The sequence below is a fragment of the Mobula birostris genome, chromosome 3 (assembly GCF_030028105.1).
Source record: "Mobula birostris isolate sMobBir1 chromosome 3, sMobBir1.hap1, whole genome shotgun sequence".
Classification (NCBI taxonomy): domain Eukaryota; kingdom Metazoa; phylum Chordata; class Chondrichthyes; order Myliobatiformes; family Myliobatidae; genus Mobula; species Mobula birostris.
Window position 1 is genome coordinate 145093581 of NC_092372.1, and position 21995 is coordinate 145115575.

The window sequence follows — 21995 nt, forward strand, 5'->3', positions numbered from 1 at the left end:
GGTCTAGTCAGTGACGCTCACACACATAAATAAAACCTGCTGTCTATTCCCTTACCCTCAGGTTTGCATTTTACAAATTGCAAAACAAGTTATGCATCAAAACCTGGGCCTTTGTACCTCCCCTCTGCAACTGAATCCATGACTTCCTTATCGGGAGACCACAGTCAGTACAGATCGGAAATAATATCTCCTTGCTGCCAGTCAACACTGGCTCACCTCAGTGTGCTTAGCCCGCTGTTCTACTCACTACACCCATGACTGTGCGGCTTGGCAAAGTGCTAACACGATCTGTGGATTCACCGATGACCACTGCTGTCAGGAAACATGCAGGAGTGAGTTAGATCTGCACTGGTAAAATCAAGGAATTAATCGTGGACTTCAGGAAGGGGAAGTCCAAGGGAACGCACACCAGTCCTCGTTGAGGGGTCAGCAGGATGATAGTTTGAAGTTCCTGGGAGTCAACATCTCTGAAGGTCTATCCTGAGCCCAACGTATTGCCTCAGTTACAAAGGAGGCATACCAGTGACTGTATTTCATTAGAAGTTTGAGGAGATTTGGTATGTCACCAAAGACCCCAGCAGATTTCTTTTGATGTACACTGTCAGGTATAGAGGGGCCATTGCCCAGGATTAGGAAAATCTGCAGAGGCTTTGTAAGCTTAGCGAGCTCCATCATGGGCACTAACCTCCCCAGCATCGAGGACATCTTCAAAAGGTGATGCCTCAAAAAGGTGACATCCGTCATTAAGGACATCAACCCCCAGGACGTGCCCTCTTCCCATTATTATCATCAAGAGATATTTTATGTATTACACTGCACTGCTGCCTCAAAACAAAAACATTCACAAAGTTTGTCAGCGACAATAAACGCGATTGTGATTCTAGTATTTAGATCAATGCCCTCGTCGCATCTGTCGTCACACAATGTCATAGTTTTTAGATGCCAACTGACCTTAGTACATTATGACTTTATTCCTTTTTGTTAATTATTTTGCATTGCAAACCTATTACATATTAAGTCATGCTCTTATAGAACAATTTCTGGATGTTTACAATTGATATGGTAAATTAAATCAGTGGTCCCCAACCTCTGGGCCATGGACCGATACCAGGCCACGAAGCACGCAGCGGTACAGCGGTAGCCAGGGCGCACCCAGCACATCTTTAAGAAAAAAGTCAAAATAAACAAGCTAATTAATTAGGTGCCGCCCGGCACGTAAATGTCGGCCCAGATCAGAGGCAATTGCCGATTGCGTAGAGCATTACATAAACATTTTAAGAGGCTGGGATATTTGCTGATGTTCTTCAGATACGTGCACCTTAGCTGTTACAGAAAGTCAGTTCGAATGGGATGGAAAATGTGAATTCCATTTTATGCTGTAAGGTTTTATTGTCAGTAACTTCCTGTGGAAACACTGCCCATTTAATTTAATAATGTGCACATCAGTAATTCTTTTTAAATCATGGTGTGCAACTGCAACATTCCATTCTAAACTGCTTTTTAAATTCCAGTTGTGTTTGATCTAAGAATTTTTTAAACATCTACCAAAATTAAACGATAATGTAAAAAAAAAAGACTGAGTTCTTTGCACCTTTTCAGGTAGCAGTATAAGTGGTCAACATTAACATCTGTATTAGTAAAGAATGTACGGGATTTGAGCTAATCTTTTTAAAGAAAAACTTCCAAACTGCGCCACTTGATGGCGCAGTTGCAGCATCTTAGTTTCTGTGCCAACAGAACTCTCGGTTCTCAATGGTTTCAACTGTGCGATGTCCAACCCAATTTAACTCCCATCTTCTCTGGCAAGCAAATCAATTCACATTTCAGTGAAATAATTTACAAGTTGTTCATTAATATAAAGGGAATTCAGAGAAGAGAATAGTGGATATGTTCCATCACCTTATAAAAGACTAGGTGCGAGTGGTCTTAAAGCACATAAAGATGGATAAATCCCTGGAATATGACCAAGTGTATTATAGGGTATGTGGGATAAGTAGGGAAGAAATTGCTATGGGAAGATTGGAGGGTGGTCTTATTTAAGAAAGGCCTCAGCCAGGCCAGTGAGCCTAACATCAGTGGTGAGGAAGTTACTGGAGGAGATTCTAAAAGATGATATCTGCCCACATTTGGAAAGGTGAGGACTGATTATGAATAGTCAGCATGGCTTTCTGCATGAAGAGGTGACCAAAAGGACTGATCCCAGTGTAGAGGGTTAGATCTTGTCTATATGGATTTTTAGCAAGGCTTCTGACAAGATCCAGCATGGTAGGCTATTTCAGAAGGTTACATTTCATGGGGCTCAGGGTGAATGAGCCAGATGGATGCAGAACTGGTTTGGTGGAAGCAGTAAGGATGGTGACCAATATTGGAGAGGTTTTTTTTTTCGGGTTGGGGACATGTGGCCTGAAGTGTGCGACAGGGATCAGTACTGGGTCCACTGCATGTCATCTGTATTAATAATTTGGATGAGAATGTAGTGCAAATTGGTGGTATAGTACATATAAAGCAATTTATCTGAGAGTATAACAGGATCTAGATCAACTGGAAGGTGGCCAAGGAATTAAATTGGACAAGTGTGAATTGATGCATGTTGGGACATTGAATCAGGCAGGACGTGCACAATAAATAGTAGGAACCTGGAAAGTGCAGTAGAACGGAGCGACCTTAGGGTACAGATACACAGTTCTCTGAAAGTGCTGACACAGGTAGGCAGGGTAGTGAAGAAGGCATTTTGCATACTTGCCTTCATTGGTCAGGTCACTGAGTGCAAGAGTTGGGGTGCAATGTAACAACAGTATAAGATGTCAGAAAGACTGCACTTGGAGTTTTGTGTTCTGCTTTCCTAGCTATACGGCAAGAGCATAAGACCATAAGGTAGAGGAGCAGAATTAGTCCATTTGGCCCATCAAGTCTGCTCTGCCATTTCATCATGGCTGATCTATTTTTCCTCTCAGCCCCAATCTCTTCAGGTAGCAACCATGAAGGAAATGGCTGAAGAGCAAACGCATGTTAAACAAAAGCATTATTAATATATTATCTTTTGCTTGCAGGTCTAAATATGCTGATTCCTTTAGTTGTACAGGTAATTTGTGGAGTACTGTGGTGTTTACACTGGTTAGGGTTAACCATATAACAATTACAGCATGGAAACAGGCCATCTTGGCCCTTCTAGTCCGTGCCGAACGCTTGCTGTTACCTAGTCCCATCGACCTGCACTCAGCCCATAACCCTCCATTCCTTTCCTGTCCATATAGCTATCCAATTTAACTTTAAATGACAATATTGAACCTGCCTCAACCACTTCTGCTGGAAGCTCGTTTCACAGAGCTACCACTTTCTGAGTAAAGAAGTTCCCCCTCATGTTACCCCTAAACTTTTGCCCCCTAACTCTCAACTCATGTCCTCTTGTTTGAATCTCCCCTACTGTCAATGGAAAAACCCTATCCATGTCAACTCTATCTTTCCATTTCATAATTTTAAATACCTCTATCAAGTCCCCCCTCAACCTTCTATGCTCCAAAGAATAAAGACCTAACTTGTTCAACCTTTCTTTGTAACTTAGGTGCTGAAACCCAGGTAACATTCTAGTAAATCTTCTCTGTACTCTCTCTATTTTGTTGACATCTTTCCTGTAATTCAGTGACCAGAACTGTAGACAATACTCCAAATTTGGCCTCACCAATGCCTTGTACAATTTTAACATTACATCCCAACTCCAATACTCAATGCTCTGATTTATAAAGGCCAGCACACCAAAAGCTTTCTTCACCACCCTATCCACATGAGATTCGGGTAAAGGTGTAGGAGGTGAGTGCTGTGGAGTACTAGAATCTAACAGAAGATAGATTAGTCTGCGTGAACAGTGACCTCCTCAGGCAGGTGCTCTTTAAGTAACACAGAAGTAAGTGTATTCAGGAGAAACACAAAAATGAAAATAATAGCAGCTAGAGTAGGACACTGGCATATCAACCCTTCTTCACCATTCTGTGTTGCTATGGTTCACTCACCCCAGCCCTTCACCACTCTGTGCCAATTCCCCATTGCCCTCAGTCCCCTGATCTTTCAATAATGTATTTAGTTCCACTTTAAATACTTCTGATGATCCAGCCTCCCAGTTCTCAGACAGAATTTCAGAATTTTATCACCCTCTTGCAAGAGGAAATTTCAACTTGCCCTTGATTTAAATAATTGGTCCCTAGTCTTGAGACTCTCATAGCTACCGTTCTCCAACTACACGTTCCGGGCATCTATCACTTTGAGGATTTTGTTTAAAACATGCCTCACATGTCTCTTTTAAACATTCCCCCATCTCGCCTTAAAACAGTGATCCCTAGTATTTGATATTTCCCTTCTATGCTGAAATTGATGGAATTATTTCCCCATCAAAACCAGGATGCTACCTGTCAGTAAGTTTAAAGCACTTCACTGAGAGAGCGCAGACTAAATATTAGGAGCATATCAGCTTTCCTGTGGTACTTTTACTGAAGAGATTCGAAACATTAAACCAAATCTGGAATCAATAACTTTCTCTCACAGGTGAAGCTGCCTCATCTGCTGTGTATTTCCTGCAGTTGCTAGGTTAATTTCAGATTTGCAACATCTGTAGTTCAACAAACAGGAGAGAGGATGTCTGTTTCTGCCCTTACAACCATCACTTCCCACAATCCAGAAGAATTGCTAGAGAGTTCAATTAATTACAGCTGATGATAGAACTTGTTTTTTTTTTGTATAAATGTAGTTAAAGGAAATTTTATAACTCTGTTTGATCACTTTTTTGTATATATCTAGATGTGCCAGTGAACTTAACTATAAGTATCCAGATATCACATTTGGATCCAAGCAATTGTAGGCATCCAAGAAATTTACTAACCTAAAGGTGACTGCCAGGTCGACTTGAGAAGTTTCCCAACAGAATATAGTCCACCTCCATTGAAGTCTTCTATAACAGGGATCGTATCTTTTTGAGTGTGATGCATTTGTGGTGACAGATTCATGGCATCTGTTCTCATTCATTCCTGTGTGGAACAATGATAGTAAATTTGACAGTTGGAATCCTGATGGATGTTTGATGTTATTACCCCAGTGACCCACCAGAAGTATTGAAACTATTGTCCAACATTGTGATAATCCCATCCCCTATTTTCCCTTTTGCAAACCTTGCTCTCTCCCTCTCAGATTATACCCTCAGTACATACAATTGCTTTCACTCTTTTTATTCTGTCTAGGTATTCCATTGCGTTCAAAGGACATGTATGGAACTTCTGAAGGTCATTGAACAGTATCAGAAACAGATTTGCTGTATGTATTCAATACATCTAGCTGAATCTTTCAACGTGTGGCTATTTGTGTTAGTATTACTGCATTGTCATTAACGTAGGATTGAATATTACAAGGAATTAGTAATTAAAACTATAATTCAATGAAAGTAGAAACTAAACAAGGCTCATTCAGCCCAAGGAGTTGTGCCATGTTATGGAGGTCATGAGTGAACAGTCCATCAGCTCCCTCATGTGCATATTTTGTCTAATTCTAAAATTGAATCGAGTTGCTACTCGATTTCTTATTACCCTTGGTTCAGTTCACTGGGTTGGGAACATCAAATGCTGGTAATCTCCTCCTGACCAAATTCCTATTAGCCACGAATTATGATGATGGAATATTTTGAATGACCTTTTTTGCAGCAAAAGAGACACAGGGCCACTAGAGGGCAGAACTGCCTGGAGGACTAGAAATCTTGTTACTGCAGAAATTTGCCAAGACTGGAATGAGTGAAAATTTTCAGTCTGAAGTAATAAGGAAAAAGTGATTTATTATCTTCTTCAGTCTCGGGGTTTTGTAGAATTTCATGTAATTATTGTTCTCATAATAGCTCCTGGAATCCATGAAAACAGTGGTGTGAGAAGCAAATAGGCTGGGCAACAGGGGAAACATTTAAACTCCACAGAGATTTAAATTAATTAAACATTATGCTAGGTAATCAGGTTTTTTTTGCCCCACTTTTATCTCAGATTGTGATGACCAGTACAGAACTATTACTTTAGTACTCCCAGAAGGCCATTCTTACACATTTAAACATCAGCAAGTTATTTGCTCTGTGGCAAGCAGTAACTTAATAAAATCTAGTTCAGACCTTGCCTAACGTTTATTTACAAATACTTGTGAATGCAAATCATTGAAGTACAGCTGAGGACAGAAATGGTTTTACTTTTTCTTTATAATTTTAGGAATACTTTTGCCAATGTATTTCTCCCCTGTATTCCTTGCTTAGCTGACTGCAGTGAAAGTTGGAGAATTCTGCGTTATCTGGTACAATACACCAGGTGGTGCATTTACTTGGCAAGTTAATTCTGACATTTTTTTTAAAAAACTGAGATGCAATGTATGGTGATTGAGTGACTATTTAAAAAAAATGAAACAGATATTCTGCTAAAAATGTTTCTACATGCACTTTATTCCAGGGGTGTGGGTTAGCCTGTTCTCAAGCCATTTCTTTCTAAGTTCTGAACAGCAATAAAATTAATGACTTTATCTTTCCATTTCAGTTTTGTCTCAGGAAGAAAATGAATTGGGCAAATTTCTTAGATCCCAGGGTTCACAGGATAAAACCAGGGCAGGAAAGATGATGCAAGCAACTGGAAAGGCACTATGTTTCTCCTCACAACAAAGGTACTAGAATGATTGCCATATTTAACATAAGTTAGTCTGATTGTGCTGGATGGTGATAAGGAGTTAAGGTATCCACTTCAATTGTAGGAAATATGTTTGATACAATAATTACTTAGGTGCACTTAACCTGCAGTTTATCTGCTTTCTTCTGGAGAAAATTTGATATTCTAGTATTAACTTACTTGCATATGAACATTGCCAAAGGCCATTTATCTGTCCAATCTCTACTGTGTGATGAATATGATAAGAAATAGGAGGACATCTGCCGGAAATTTGCCTTTTATCTGAAACTAATAATGGTCACTGTGTTGCTCATGGATTCATAATAAATTTGATGCTTGAGTCAAATGATTTTGAAGCAATTACTTTGATTGTAAACAATTTCTTCATTTGCGGCAATGCTAATTGATTACTTTGGATTTTAATGAAAGAAATTAGATCCCACATTCATCACTCCTTTATTCACTCAGTCTACACACCTTCTAGCAACAGCTTGGCTTACAGGTGTATGACATGATATTACATGGTGGATTCTAAACAAGCCCATACACAGAAATGGCAGATGGCTAATCCATTCTGTCAGGCTAAATACACAGTCAAACCTGTAAAATGATTCAGTCATTTGTGACTGTCTCTCATATCACAAAAAATCAAAAAAACTAATTGCATATTGAATTGACTATTAAGTTCATTAAATGAAAATTAAAACACCAAGTGAACTGCATTAGATAAAAATATAAGTCACTATAATTGCAACATCCCCACTTTCCCCAATGTTTTCTCTTTATTTCACAGCTATTCATAGTAATTCATTCATAGCTTGTCACACCAGACAGCCAGCCATGCTAGTGTCGTTTGGCTGATGTTGAGCAGGTCTGTGTCAGCTAAATCAGGTGAGAGTGGGCAGTTGCGCAGAACGTGTTCAATGTTCTGCACCCTTTCGCCACACTCACAGGATTCGCTGGCCTTTAAACCCCACTTCACCATATCGTCTCCCTTCCTACAAACTCCTGCTCTCGCTCTGTTGAGAGTGCACCACTTCCGTCTGTCAAGCAGTGCCCCGTCTGGTAACATTTCTGTGGGGTCTTGCACTGTATTGTTTAGAGGGGTTCTGGCTTCTGTTTGTTGCCAGAAGTCAATCCTGTATGTTTGGGGGGATGTTCCGTGCGGTAGTTCCTCCACTGTAGCAAAGCTTTTCCTCGATTTTAGGTGGTTGGAAACTGACACATGATGTAGTGGGTGCCGTGGATTCGAGTTCCGTTTACCTTTTTCAATTTTTGTTGTAGTGTGTGTTCGGATCTCTGGGGGAGCAATGCCTGCAAGTCTGTAAATGATATTAGTGGGTGTGGAGTGCAGTGTGCCTGTGATTATTCGGCAGGCTTCGTTAAGCAACGAGTCTATTTTCTTCACATGGGCTGATCTGCTCCACACAGGTGCACAGTATTCTGCAGGTGCATAGTAGAGTGCTAGGGCAGTTGATCTAAGTGTGTGAGCATTAGCTCCCCATTTCGTACCTGCTAATTTTTTCAAGAGAGAATTGCAAGAGCCAACTTTCCCTTTGAGTTTGTGGATGTGGGTGGCAAATGAGAGCGTCCTATCCAGTGTCACGCCCAGGTAGATTGGAGTCGGATGGCGGTCGAGCTCCTTCCCACACCAGAAGATCTTGAGTTTCCGAGCTGCTTCTCGATTCCTCAGGTGGAATGCACACAGTTGAGTTTTTGATGGATTTCAGTTCAGAGACCATTTTTCATAATACTGCTTCATTGCTTCGAGGACTGCTGTAAGTCGTACTTCGACTTCTTGGAAGGAGTTAGCTTGTGTTGCTATGCATAGGTCATCTGCATAGATAACCAGCGTGTGTTAGGAAAGGTTGGTTGGTTGTTCGTGTAAACATTAAATAGTGGAGGTGCCAGGTCTGATCCCTGTGGTAGTCCATTCTTTTGTGGACGCCACCTACTCTTGATTCCATTCATTTCTACATAAAATCTGTGATTTTCTAGGAGGCTTCTTATGACTTTGACTGTGATTTCATTCTTTAACATTTTAGATAATTTTCAGTGGAAGGCCTCTGTGATTCACAGTGTTGTATGCTGCTGTTAAGTCAATGAATACTGCCCCTGTAAATTGTTGCATTTCAAAGCCATCCTCAATATACTGGGTTAAGTTCAGGACTTGACCTGAACCCGGCTTGGTCTGGTGTTAGAAGATCTTCGACTAAGGGGGATAGTCTTTTCAGTATGAGTCTCATAGTAATGAATGTTAATCGTTGGACGTGGGCAAATCGAACCCACTGGACGGCGGCGGGATGTTCGTCCACTCCTTAAGGAAGTATCAAAGTGTCAGGTGGCTTACTCCTGCTCCCAATCCTTCAGTTTTTTATTCTCTTCTAAGTTCAAATTACGTTTAGCATTGTGCCTGACAGGCAACCACAAAACAAAGAAACCCAACAGAACCCTTTTTAAAAAAAAAAGATTGTCACAATTGAAAAAAGGGGAAGAATAAACAAAGCATGCAAACAATAAAGAAAGCAAACAGAATTCAGGAAAAAAGTGAGTCCATAGACACAAGGCCCAGAGCAGCCTGCAGCCTCAGCGTCAGTTCAGTGCAGAGCCAAGAAAATGAGCAGAGCAGTGAGCAGAACTGGATCAACCCTCGCCTTTGTTCCTGACACCCTGCTTTTTCAATCCATCTAGCCCGGTGTTTAAATCATCTTTGCCTGTTGCATCAATACGCTCTGGGTCTAGACCCCACCTCCACGTTTCAGCTTGTAGGGTATCTAGATAAATTTAGTGGAACTGTACAACTTTGCTCATGTGCACAGTGAGTCTGCAGGCTGGTGACAGCAATAGGGTAGAAGGTAAAGGAGAATCTGGTTCCGTCTGTTCAAGATGTTGTGGATGCAAACAGTCCTTAAGTACATGAACCTGCGAAGTGTTATTTTGAAACTATTTTCTATTTGTAGCATGAGGTAGTGCTTAGTACTGATACAAGTATGAATGCTATAGAATTGGTATTTTCTAAATATTGAATTTGCATCTTTAATATTCAATTTTACTTATGTGATTGAAACCTATCAGCTATAGTTTTTGCATAAATCTCCTTTTCTCCTTTATGAGCAATTGATATATTTGATTTAAATATATATAGTAGGTCACATCTCCCAATCTGCTCAGACCTTGTATCTTGGATTTCAAACCTATTATTGAGTTGCTTCCAATTGTACTCGTTATCGTTTGTTTCTCCCATTCTGACCACATAATTTCCATACTAAGTAATTGGGTTCTAGCAAATCAAAACATAAGGCTGAAATGAGTTGTTCATAAAATATGTAGACAGATGCATTAAAATCTCATTCCCAGAATGTTTTGATTTAACATTACAACAGCACCAGTTAAAGGACTGAGAAGAAGAAAGCTGCTTACTGCCTCATGTTAGAGGATGCAGGTGAAATAAAATCACTAATTGGCTGTGATTCTTCTGACTCAGGCTGGCACTTCGTAGTCCTTTATGTCGACTGTACCAGGAAGTGGAAACTTTTAGGTACCGTGCCATTTCTGATACCTGGCTGACAGTGAATCGAATGGAACAATCTCGCACGGAATACCGGGGAGCACTACTCTGGATGAAAGATATTTCTCAGGAGTTGGATCCTGATGTGTATAAGCATCTAGAAAAGTTTAGGAAGGTAAGAACTTATTGTGTGGTATATTTAGTTAATGCTACCTTTTAAATAAGGATGCCATCAGAAAAATAGCTGTAACAGGACACTTTGTGTTACTATACTAGTTGCATAAATGGATCTACAAACAATGACTGACCTAGATGATTGATTTTGCAAATTTCTGTTTTGGACATGTGGTTAGATCTCAGTTTTCCCTAAAAACTGAGCTTTTCTTTTTCATATTGGTCTCGCATTATTTTACTGTTGCAGCTACGTAATCTTAATTGAATTCTGGCACAAACACTAATGTAAGCGTTTGCACATTGAGAATTGTGCACATGGTATATGGCAGTACTTCCTTGGCCTTTGGAAATTTGATAGTACACAAATGCTACAGTTGGCAGTAAATATGCTGTACAGTAAGCGTGTACACCAGATCTTTAATGAAATATACTGCTGACTTTCCTAACTATGAAGAAGATGTAAGTTGCAACACTAGAATAATTTGTGCTATTCTCGTTTCTTATTCTCTATCTCACCACGATTGTAAATTCCTCATTTCCATCAAGACACATCTTATCTGTTCTCTGGATTGTACCAGGAGGCAGGAAGACACCTATATATCTCATAAGAATTATTTAGTGTTTTCTAGGGGTCCCTAGAAGAAGGGATCACCAATGAGCATATCTATTCACTGTGGATTGAACCCGGGTACAGTCAAGTTGGCGGGGTCTGGCCTGAGAGTGAGGAATGAGCCAATGTTTGCCCATTGCTGGAATGGGCTTGGCAATTCGTTGTAGCAGAACCGAGGGGAGGCACGGCAGAGTCAAGGAGGCGGGTCCCAACTCCGGGTCTGAGAATAAGGAACAACCCATGGGATCCCCATTTTAAGCACCAGGCTGAATTGGAAAGGTCAGGTACGGACTGAACTAATGGGGTTGGGTTCAGGCCCAAGATATTGCAGCGGCAGGTCCAGGTTCTGAGAGCGAGGCATGGCCCGAAGTTTGGACAATTCAAGTGCCAGGCCAGATTGTAAAGGTCAGGTTGATGGGGCCAGAAGCAAGGGACAGGCCAATTCAGTTCGCTGCTCCATGAGGTTTACTTGTTTCTGCACTGAACTTAGGCTGCGACCTGCAACTAACAGGCTACTGGATCAGCTGCAATGATGTCTGGCTTCTTGGCTGTGGTCTCACTTTCGTAACCTTCAGTTGTTTGCCTGCTTTTGCTGTTTGCGGAATTTGGTTCTTTTTTTTTTTGCACATTGGGTATTTTATGGTCTTTTATTAATGGGCTGTATTGGGTTTCTTTGTTTTGTGATTGCCTGTAAGGGGATAAATCTCAAAGTTGTGTAAGAACATAAGAAATAGGAGCAGGAGTAGGACATCTGGCCCATTGAGTCTGCTCTGTCATTCAATAAGATCATGGCTGACCTGGCCATGGATTCATCTCCACGTGCCTTCCTTTTCCCTATAACCCTTAACCTTCCTACTCTGCAAAAATCTATCCAACCTTGTCTTAAATATATTTACTGAGGTAGCCTCCACTGCTTCTTTGGGAGCAGTTCCTCCTCATCTCTGTCCTAAATCTTCTCCCCCGAATCTTAAGGGTATATCCCCTAGTTCTAGATTCACCTATCAGTGGAAACATCTTTCCTGCTTCTAGCTTATCTATCCCTTTCATAATTTTATATTTCTATAATATCTCCTCTCATTCTTCTGAATTCCAGTGAGTACAGTCCCAGGCGACTTCTCTCCTCATGGTCTAACTCCCTCATCTCTGAGATCAACCTGATGAATCACCTCTGCAGCACCTCTAAAGTCAGTATATCCTTCCTCAAGTAAGGAGACCAAAACTGCACACAGTACTCCAGGTGTGACCTCACCAGTACCTTGTAAAGTTGCAGTATAACCTCCCTGCTCTTAAATTCAATCCCTCTACTCTAGCAATGAAGGCCAATATCTCATTTGCCTTCTTGATGCTGCAATTTTTAACCATTTAAATAATAATCTGCTCTTCCATTTTTCCTTCCAAAGTGGATGACCTCACATTTACCAACATTGTATTCCATCTGTCAGATGCTTGCCCACTCTCTGCAGACTCGCAATATCTTCTGCACAATTTGCTTTTCCACTTAATTTAGTATCCTCATCAAACTTAGATATACTATACTTGGTCCCCTCGTCCAGATGGTTAATGTATATCATGAACAGTTGCGGGCCCAGCACTGGCCCCTGTGGCATACCACTCACCACTGATAGCCAACCAGAGTAACACCCATGTATCCCAACTCGCTGCTTTCTATTAGTTAACCATGCTAATACATCACCCCCAACTCTGCATTCTTAACTTATGGGTAAGTCTTTTAGGTGGCACCTTTTAGGTGGAAATCCAAGTAATTGATGTCCATCTGTTCCCCTCTATTCCCTGCATTATATCCTCAAAGAACTCTAGTAAGTTTGCCAAACAGGGCCTGCCTTTGCTGAGTCTATGCTGCGTCTGCCTGATGAATCCATTTCTTTCCAGATGCTTCACTATTTCTTCCTTAATGATGGCTTTAAGCATTTTAACAACAACAGATGTTAAACTAACTGGCCTATAGTTACCTGCCTTTTGCCTACGTCCTTTTTTCTTTAAAACAATGGCGTGACATTTGCTATCTTCCAATCTGCCAGGACCTGCAGAGTCCAGAGAATTTTGGTAAATTGTCACCAATGCCTCTACTATAACTTCTGTCATTTCTTTCAGTGCCGTGGGACGCATGCCAGCAGAACCAGGGGACTTGTATGTCTTCAGGCCCACAAGTTTGCTCAGCGCTACCTCTTTAGTGATAGCTATTGTATTGAGCTCTTCACCTCCCACTGTATCCATAGCATCTCTCTTTGGCATGCTAGACGTGTCCTCCATCGTGAAGACTGACACAAAATAGTCATTCAAAGCCTCTGCCATTTCCTCATTACCCATTATCAGGATATTGTGTATAGTGTACAGACTTTGATAATAAATCTAATTGGGCTTTGAAAATTTTATTTGCTGAAATGGAAATGAAATTGAAGCTTCGGTACTCCTTGAAAGAGATTTACATGGATGCAATGTATAAATGTATTTTATCGGTTATGTCAAAATTCAGTCATGAAAATTGGGTAAATGTCGTTCATAGAATTTCCGTATATTCCAGCCTGGGGTCCCATTCAATCCAGCTGGTTTCACCCATATTCCCTTTCTCTGTAATCTTGCATTTTTTCCAACATATATTTACCCCATTCGCTCTCGTAGCAACGATGGAACCTCCTTCACCAGCTATGGTTTTTTTACTCATCATTTTCTTCTCCTTTACTTTATACCTGTGCTTTCATGTTCTTATCCTTCTACCAATGGGAATAATCTCCCACTGTCTAGATTCCATAAGAACATAAGACAAAGGAGCAGAAGTTGGCCATTCAGCCCATCAAGTCTGCTCCGCCATTTTATCATGAATTCCTCTTCATTTTATACACCCTTCGTTTCAGATCTGCCCTTCAAAGAGAGTAGTCCCAGACTTTCTATCTTTATAACTGTAGTTCCTCATTGAAGGAACCATCCTGGACATTCTCCTGAGGCTCCACATCCTGAAGCTACGTCAATGTTTCACTGCTTTTTTTACCCAATGCCCCAGTTGTTAAAACCAACAATTGACTATGCTCTGAGCTACTTTTGCTGCTTGAGCTTCTTTCAAGTACGCAGATACCCAGGTCCCAATACTGTTTCATTCCTTTCAGAAATATATTTAAATGCTGAATTATCTTTCCCTATTCTTCATACCAGAACACATCACCTCATAACTCTCGGTATACATTCACAAATTAGAAATTTTAGCTGCACCCATTCACCATGACCCTCCGTCTGTTATTTAGTCAGCTTACTATACCTCTTTTATGTCATATTCTTATTAAACTATGTTCTTAAAATCATTGATATGTCTGTTTATATGGTACCTTATTCAAATGGTTCTGCAAGACAATGTGTCCTATATTAATTGTAATACTCTCTTCAGTTTTCCCTGCTACGTCACCACTAATGATTACTGAATCATGGCTGATTCAGTCTTCCTCTCAGTCCAAAACCCCTACCTCCCCTCTCACCCTGCTATTCCTTCATACTCTGACCAATCGAGAATCTATCAACCTCTGTCTTAAATATACTTGGCCCCCCACAGCTGCCTGTGGCAAAGAATTCCACAGATTCACCACTCTCTAGCTAAACAAATTCCACCACATCTCCATTCTAAAAGGATGCCCCTCTATTCTGAGACTGTGTCCTCTAGTCTTAGGCATTCCCACCATAGGAAACATCCTCACCACATCCACTCTTTCAAGGCTTTTCACCATTTAATAGGTTTCAATTAGGTCACTTCTCGTTATTTTGAATTCCAGTGAATAGAGGCCCAGAGCCATTAAATGCTCTTCATATGACAAGCCAATCAATCCTGGAATCATTTTCGTGAACCTCCTTTGAACCCTCCCTAGTTTCATTCTTTCATAATGAGCCCAAACCTGCTCACAATACTCCAAGTGAGGCTTTATAAAGCCCCAACATTACATCATTGCTTTTATATTCTAGTCCTCATGAAATGAATGCTAACATTATATTTGCCTTCCTCACCACAGACTCAACCTGCAAATTAACCTTTAGGGAATTCTGCACAAGGACTCCCAAGTTCCTTTGCACCTCAGTTTTTTTGTAGTTTCTCTCCATTTAGAAAATAGTCAACCCTTTCATTTCTTCTACCAAAGTGCATGACCATACACCTCCCGACACTGCATTCCATTTGCCATTACTTTGCCCATTCTCCTAATCTGCCTCTCTACTGCCTCAACACTACCTGCCCCTCCACCTATGTTCATATTGTATGCAACTTTGCAACAAAGCCATGAATTCCATCATCCAAATTATTAACACAAAAATTGGTCCCAACACAGATCCCTGTGGAACACCGTTAGTCACCGGCAGCCAACTAGAAAAGGCTCCCTTTATTCCCGCTCTTTGCCTTCTGCTTTGTCCTTAAAAGTCAGATGCATCTATGTGAGAGAATAGGACCAATCAAGTGTGACAGTGGAAAAGTGTGTATGGAACCGGATTAAATAGCGGAGGTACTTAATGAATACATTGCTTCAGTATTCACTATGGAAAAGGATCTTGGCGATTGTAGGATTGACTTGCAGTGGACTAAAAAGCTTGAGAATGTGGATATTAAGGAAGAGGATGTGATGGAGCTTTTGGAAAGCATCAAGTTGGATAAGTTACCAGGACTGGACGGGATGTACCCCAGGCTGCTGTGCAAAGCGAGGGAGGAGATTGCTGAGCCTCTGGCAATGATCTTTCCATCATCAATGAGGATGGGAGAGGTTCTGGAGGATTGGAGGTTTGTGGATGTTGTTCCCTTCTTCAAGAAAGGGAGTAGGGATAGCCCAGGAAATTATGGGCTAATGAGTCTTACTTCAGTAAGTTGATGGAGAAGATCCTGAGAGGCAGGATTTATGAACATTTGGAGAGACATAATATGTTTAGGAATAGTCAGCATGGCTTTGTCAAAGGCAGGTCGTGCCTAACGAGCCTGATTGAATTTTTTGAGGATGTGACTAAACACATTGATGAAGGTAGAGCCGTAGATATAGTGTTTATGGATTTTAGCAAGGCATTTGATAAAATACCCTATGCAAGGCTTATTGAGAAAGTTAGGATGCATGGGATCCAAGGGGACATTGCTTTGTGGATCCAGAACTGGCTTGCCCACAGAAGGCAAAGAGTGGTTGTAAATGGGTCATATTCTGCATGGAGGCCGGTGACCAGTGGTGTGCCTCAGGGATCTGTTCTGGGGCCTCTTCTCTTCGTGATTTTTATAAATGACCTGGATGAGGAAGTGGAGGGATGGATTAGTAAATTTGCTGATGACATAAAGGTTGGGGTATTGTGGATAGTGTGGAGGGCTGTCAGAGGTTACAACAGGATATTGATAGGATGCAAAACTGGGCTGAGAAGTGGCAGATGGGATTCAACCCAGATAAGTGTGAAGTGGTTCATTTTGGTAGGTCAAATATGATGGCAGTATATAGCATTAATGATAAGGCTCTTGGCAGTGTGGAGGATCAGAGGGATCTTGGGGTCCGAGTCTATAGGACACTCAAAGCTGCTACGCAGGTTGACTCTGTGGTTAAGAAGGCATACGGTGCATTGGCCTTTGTCAATCATGGGTTTGAGTTTAAGAGCCGAGAGGTAATGTTGCAGCTATATAGGACCCTGGTCAGACCCCACTTGGAGTACTGTGCTTAATTCTGTTTGCCTCACTACAGGAAGGACATGGAAACCATAGAAAGGGTGCAGAGGAGATTTACAAGGATGTTGCCTGGATTGGGGAGCATGCCTTATGAGAATAGGTTGAGTGAACTCAGCTTTTTCTCCTTGGAGCGACGGAGGATGAGAGGTGACCTGATAGAGGTGTACAAGATAATGAGAGGCATTGATCATGTGGATAGTCAGAGGCTTTTCCCCAGGGCTGAAATGGCTAGCATGAGAGGGCATAGTTTTAAGATGCTTGGAAGCAGGTGGAGAGGAGATGTCAGGGGTAAGTTTTTTATGCAGAGAGTGTTGAGTGCGTGGAATGAGCTGCCAGCGGAAACGATAGGGTCTTTTAAGGGACTCTTGGGTGGCTAACATGAAGCTTAGAAAAATAGAGGGCTATGGTTAAAGCCTAGGTAGTTCTAAGGTACGGACATGTATGGCACAGCTTTGTGGGCCAAAGGGCCTGTATTGTGCTGTATGTTTTCTATGTTTCTATATTCTATGTTTTTATTTGTAAGTTTCTCTCTTTGCCATTATGGGCCTCATTCATCAGTGATACTTTTACTCTTTATCGGTTGTAGAATATTTATATTGACAACTAACAACTACTATTCTTTGCGAGCACATCTGGAAAATGTATCCTGTGTTATTTTGTGGGCATTACAGTAGCACAGCAGTTAGTGCAACACTATTACTGCTTGTGGCATTCTGGAGTTGGGAGTTCAATTCCAGCACCATCTGCAGGGAGTTTGCACATTTTCCCAGTGAACACATGATTTCCTCCAGGTAACACACACAATAAAATGCTGGTGAATGCAGCAGGCCAGGCAGCATTTATAGGAAGAGATACAGTCGACGTTTCAGGCTGAGACCCTTCGTCAGGACTAACTGAAAGAAGAGATAGTAAGAGAATTGAAAGGGGGAGGGGAGATCCAAAATGATAGGGGAAGACAGGAGGGGGAGGGATGGAGCCAAGAGCTGGAAAGTTGATTGGCAAAAGGGATACAAGGCTGGAGAAGGGAGAGGATCAGGGGATGGGAGGCTGAGGAGGAAAGAAAGGGGAAGGGGAGCGCCGGAGGATGGAGAGCAGGCAAGGAGTTATAGTGAGAGGGACAGAGGGAGAGAAAAGAGAGAGAGGAAAAAAGGAGGGGATAATAAATAAATCAATAAGGGACGGGATATGAACGGGAGGGTGCCCCTCCTCCCCTTTGTACCCCATCCCTTATTTATTATTTTTCCCCTTTTTTCTCTCTCTGTCCCTCTCACTATAACTCCTTGCCTGATGTCCATCCTCTGGGCTCCTCTCCCCCTTTCTTTCTCCCTTGGCCTCCTGTCCCATAATCCTCTCCCTTCTCCAGCCTTGTATCCCTTTTGCCAATCAACTTTCCAGCTCTTGGCTCCATCCCTCTTCCTGTCTTTTCCTATCATTTCGGATCTCCCCCTCCCCCTCCCACTTTTAAATCTCTTACTAGTTCTTTCTTCAGTTAGTTCTGACGAAGGGTCTCAGCCTGAAACTTCGACTGTACCTCTTCCTATAGATTCTGCCTGGCCTGCTGCATTCACCAGCAATTTTTGTGTGTGTTACTTGAATTTCCAGCATCTGCAGGTTTTTCTCGTGTTTGCGTTTTTAAATTTCTTCCAGGTATTCAAGTTTCGTCCCACAGTCCAAGGACGTACAGGTTAGTAGGTTAATTGTCCTTTAATTAGGTTAGTGTTAAATAGGTAGATTGCTGGGTGATGCAGCTCTTTGGACAGGAAGGGCCTGTTCAGCACTGTATCATTTTTTCTGATCGAATTTTTAAAATGTCCATAAAAACTGGAATATCAAGATTACAACCAATGTGCAGTAGTATGCAAAATGTATGAGCGTTGTCATTGCAGGATTTGATATCATAGATGGATCATATTTCTCTTGTGTAGGATGTATACAAAAGGTTGTTTCCAAAATAAATTTTGAATATTGAAATTGCATTACTTCAATTAATTTCCCTTTGTTAAGAGTACTTAGGAGTTCTGAAGTTTTTGTCCCAGACATTTTTAATTATGCTGATAATAATGATTTCTGTATTAAAATTATTTAAAATAAACTTGAATTAGTATATCGGCACAGATCAAATTCATAGATTTCAGGGATACAAATAGAACATTAAAAATATTAACCCTTGCCTGTAATCAACATTTAAATTGTGGGCATATTCTTAATGGTGAAAATTCTCTGTTTTAAAAAAAAGTCTTGCATTCCCACTACTGCCTGTAAGGAGTTTGTACATTCTCCATGTGACTGCATAGGCTTCCTCTGGGTGCTCTGATTTCCTCCCACAGTCCAAAGAAGAAACCGTTTGGTAGGTCATTGTAAATTGTTCCATGATTAGGCTTAGATTAAGTTGAGGGTTCCTGGGTGGCACACTTCGAAGAGCTGCATGGACCTATTCCATGCTTTATCTCAATAAATTAATAAATAAACATCCATTTCCTGCTTGTATAATAATCAATATTTTATTCTTTAACTGTCTATATAAAAACAGATCCTTTAATGGTGATTTTTGATATTTAGCATACAAATCTAGGGGTGTCAATAAATCTGCAGATGTTTGAAGTCTGTTCAAAAATCACCAAATACACTCAGTTAGGTTAGTCACATCTGAGGAAGGAGAAGCAGTCAATATCCCAGTTCAAAAGTTCTAAAAAATGTTTATCAGGGTGCTTTTTTAAAAAAATTGTTACCTGATCAACTAGGGTTTACATTTCCCTTTCTGTGTTGTATTTGTTTGCTACTGCTGCACTAGTGCTACCCTACAATCTCTTTCCTGATTTCCCATTGTTTCCATGGACATAAATGAACACGATAAGAATGAGAAGTATTGAACTGTTTGCATGCACAATCCTGTTGATATCATTGCTTCATTTCCATGGTATGTATTTTCTCCAAATAAAATACAAGCCTGTACTCCCACTGTGTAGAGTCTTGAAAATGCTAAAGATTCAATTCCAGCAAATGACCAAGTTTGTAAAATCATTGCAACATCTGTTGCGAATGGAATTCTCTTAAAGTATTGGAAGGAATTATTGATATTAGACCTCTAAATCTGGCACTTACAGTTTAATTTCGTCAGTGTTTAATTACTGCGTGGGCAAAATGTGAATATCAATTGTGCATCACCATGTGATGGGACTGTTTGATGGAGTACAAATTAAAGATCTTTTATCATTAAGCCAAGCTGAATCTTTTTGATGGAAGATACACAATTAAAAAGAGTGAGCTGGGTTCAACAATATCCTTTCATGGAAATGAAGCAAGTATCAATCTCATCTAACATCAGTGATTACAATGCAAGAGGACATTTGATCCATCCTATCTGTTGCTGGAACAATTCAGAAATTGTCTTGCCACCCTTTCCTCTCTTCATCTACCTTGTGTTTTCATTTTGTTTTTATTTTTTTTATAGAGAAGTTGTTAAATATTCAGAATCAGGTTTATCAGTGACATGGGCCATGATGTTCATTGTTTTGTGACAGTAGTACAGTCCAATGCATAAAAAATTACTACAAGTTACAATAATATATTTTTAAAGTAGTGCAAAAAGGTGTCAAAGCAAATCTAGACAAGGCACAAATACAACAAGAAGTAATTTACTTGGGACAGAAAATTTCCCCAAGGTATACGGGAAATCACTGAGGTTCATGCAAAAGCCTCCTCCAATAGCCATAAAAACCACCTCCAATATTCCAGCAAATTTAGTCATTTCTGGATCTGTGCAAATACAACAGAGCATGGGTCTATTCATATGTTGAAATTACCCAACCACTCAACAAACTGCAGAGGGCCACTAAGCACGCTGATAAGCCTGTAACTCTTAGTGAAGAACTGAAGCTTCCTGCTTCTCAGCTTCCTTCCTAACTCCCTGTAATCTGTTTTCAGGACATACTCCCTTTTGCTCCCTATAGCATTAGTACCAACATGTACCACGACTTCAGGCTGCTCACCCTCCCTTTTCAGGATATTGTGGACGCATTCAGAAACATTGCAGATCCTGGCACCTGGGAGGCAAACTACCAACCGTGTTTCTTTTTTGCGTCCACAGAATCACCTATCTGTCCCCCTGACTATAGAGTCCCCTACTGCTGCTACCATCCTCTTCAGTTTCGTACCCTTCTGAGTCACAGGGCCAGACTCTGTGCCAGAGAGTCAGCCACTATTGCTTCCCCCACCTAGGTTGTTTTACCCCCCTCCCCCCCCCAAACAGTACTCAAAATGGAGTACTTAATGTTGAGGGGGACATGGGTGTTTTCCACTATCTGATGTTTTCCCTTCTGTCTCCTGACAGTCGCCCATTCGTCTGCCTTGGGATGACCACCTCCCTGTATCTCCTGTCTATCACTGCGTCACTTTCCCTAACAAGCCAAAGGTCATTGAACTGCCGTTCCAGTTCCCTAACACGTTCTCTAAGGAGCTGCATCTCGATCCACGTGGTGCAGATGTCTGGTAGCCTCTCGGAAATCCCACGTCGGACACCCAGAACAGAACACTGGCCCTGTAGACATACCCCCATTCTCTCAAGAATTAAGTAAGAAAAAAGAAATAAGGAATGAACTTGCCTATATGCCTCGCTTCTGCCTATTCTCACCGAAGCCCTGCTGAGCTGAAGCCTCACCTCTCTGACTGAAACCACTTCAACTCAGACCGCTCCAGTAGACAGTACCCCTCTTTTATGGGGACTGGGTATTCAAAGCTCTTTGCTGGACTTGGCAGGAATGCTTCTGCTGCATCTGTACTGTGCTCCAATCAAGCACTCCCATTGGAAAAACTTGCTGCTTTTGAAAGCTCTTTGCCAGACTTGCACAGGAATGCTTCTACTGCACCTGCGCATACTCTAATCAGGGACTGAGAACAAATGCAGAGAACCCGACAACTGAAATTATGGAAACAAAGTTGGGTTCTGTATCACAGACAAACACTCAAAATATTGATTGATACAAGCTCAGCACTCTAACCAGGAAAAGTAGTCGCTCGGAGCAGCTTCCAGTTCGAGTGGCTGCTCGCAGAGGGGCCACATGGTCCTGATGCTCCCAGAGATGTTATCGAAATTCTCAGATTTATGGATTGGGCTGTACTTCTTATTGGCCTCTTTCAGTTCTGTGTCTTTTTCGTGCTCTTACCCATTCTTTCTTGTTGTGGATTGGCAGGCTAGTGGTTTGCGTGATCTGTTTAGGTTTTGTGCGAGGCTGGGGTTGGGGGATTTGGGGTTTTTGAGTTTTTGTTTCTTTTTCTCTTCGTACGGGGGGGGGGAATTGATGTCTTTCTTTCAACTGCTTCTATGATTTTCTGTATTTTATGGCTATCAGGAGAAGACAA

The 21995-nt window shown here is 41.3% G+C and overlaps 1 protein-coding gene across 4 annotated transcripts in view; it reads left to right on the forward strand.

Moving 5' to 3' along the window:
- Window positions 1–21995, forward strand: part of ica1 (islet cell autoantigen 1) — a 115971-nt gene that overhangs the window by 20502 nt on the left and 73474 nt on the right. For all 4 annotated transcript variants that reach the window (XM_072251985.1, XM_072251984.1, XM_072251987.1 and 1 more), the window contains exons 4-6: window positions 5226–5298; window positions 6543–6666; window positions 10153–10351. In XM_072251985.1, coding sequence (XP_072108086.1) covers window positions 5226–5298; window positions 6543–6666; window positions 10153–10351 — 396 coding nt within the window. The remainder of the gene's footprint in view (window positions 1–5225; window positions 5299–6542; window positions 6667–10152; window positions 10352–21995) is intronic.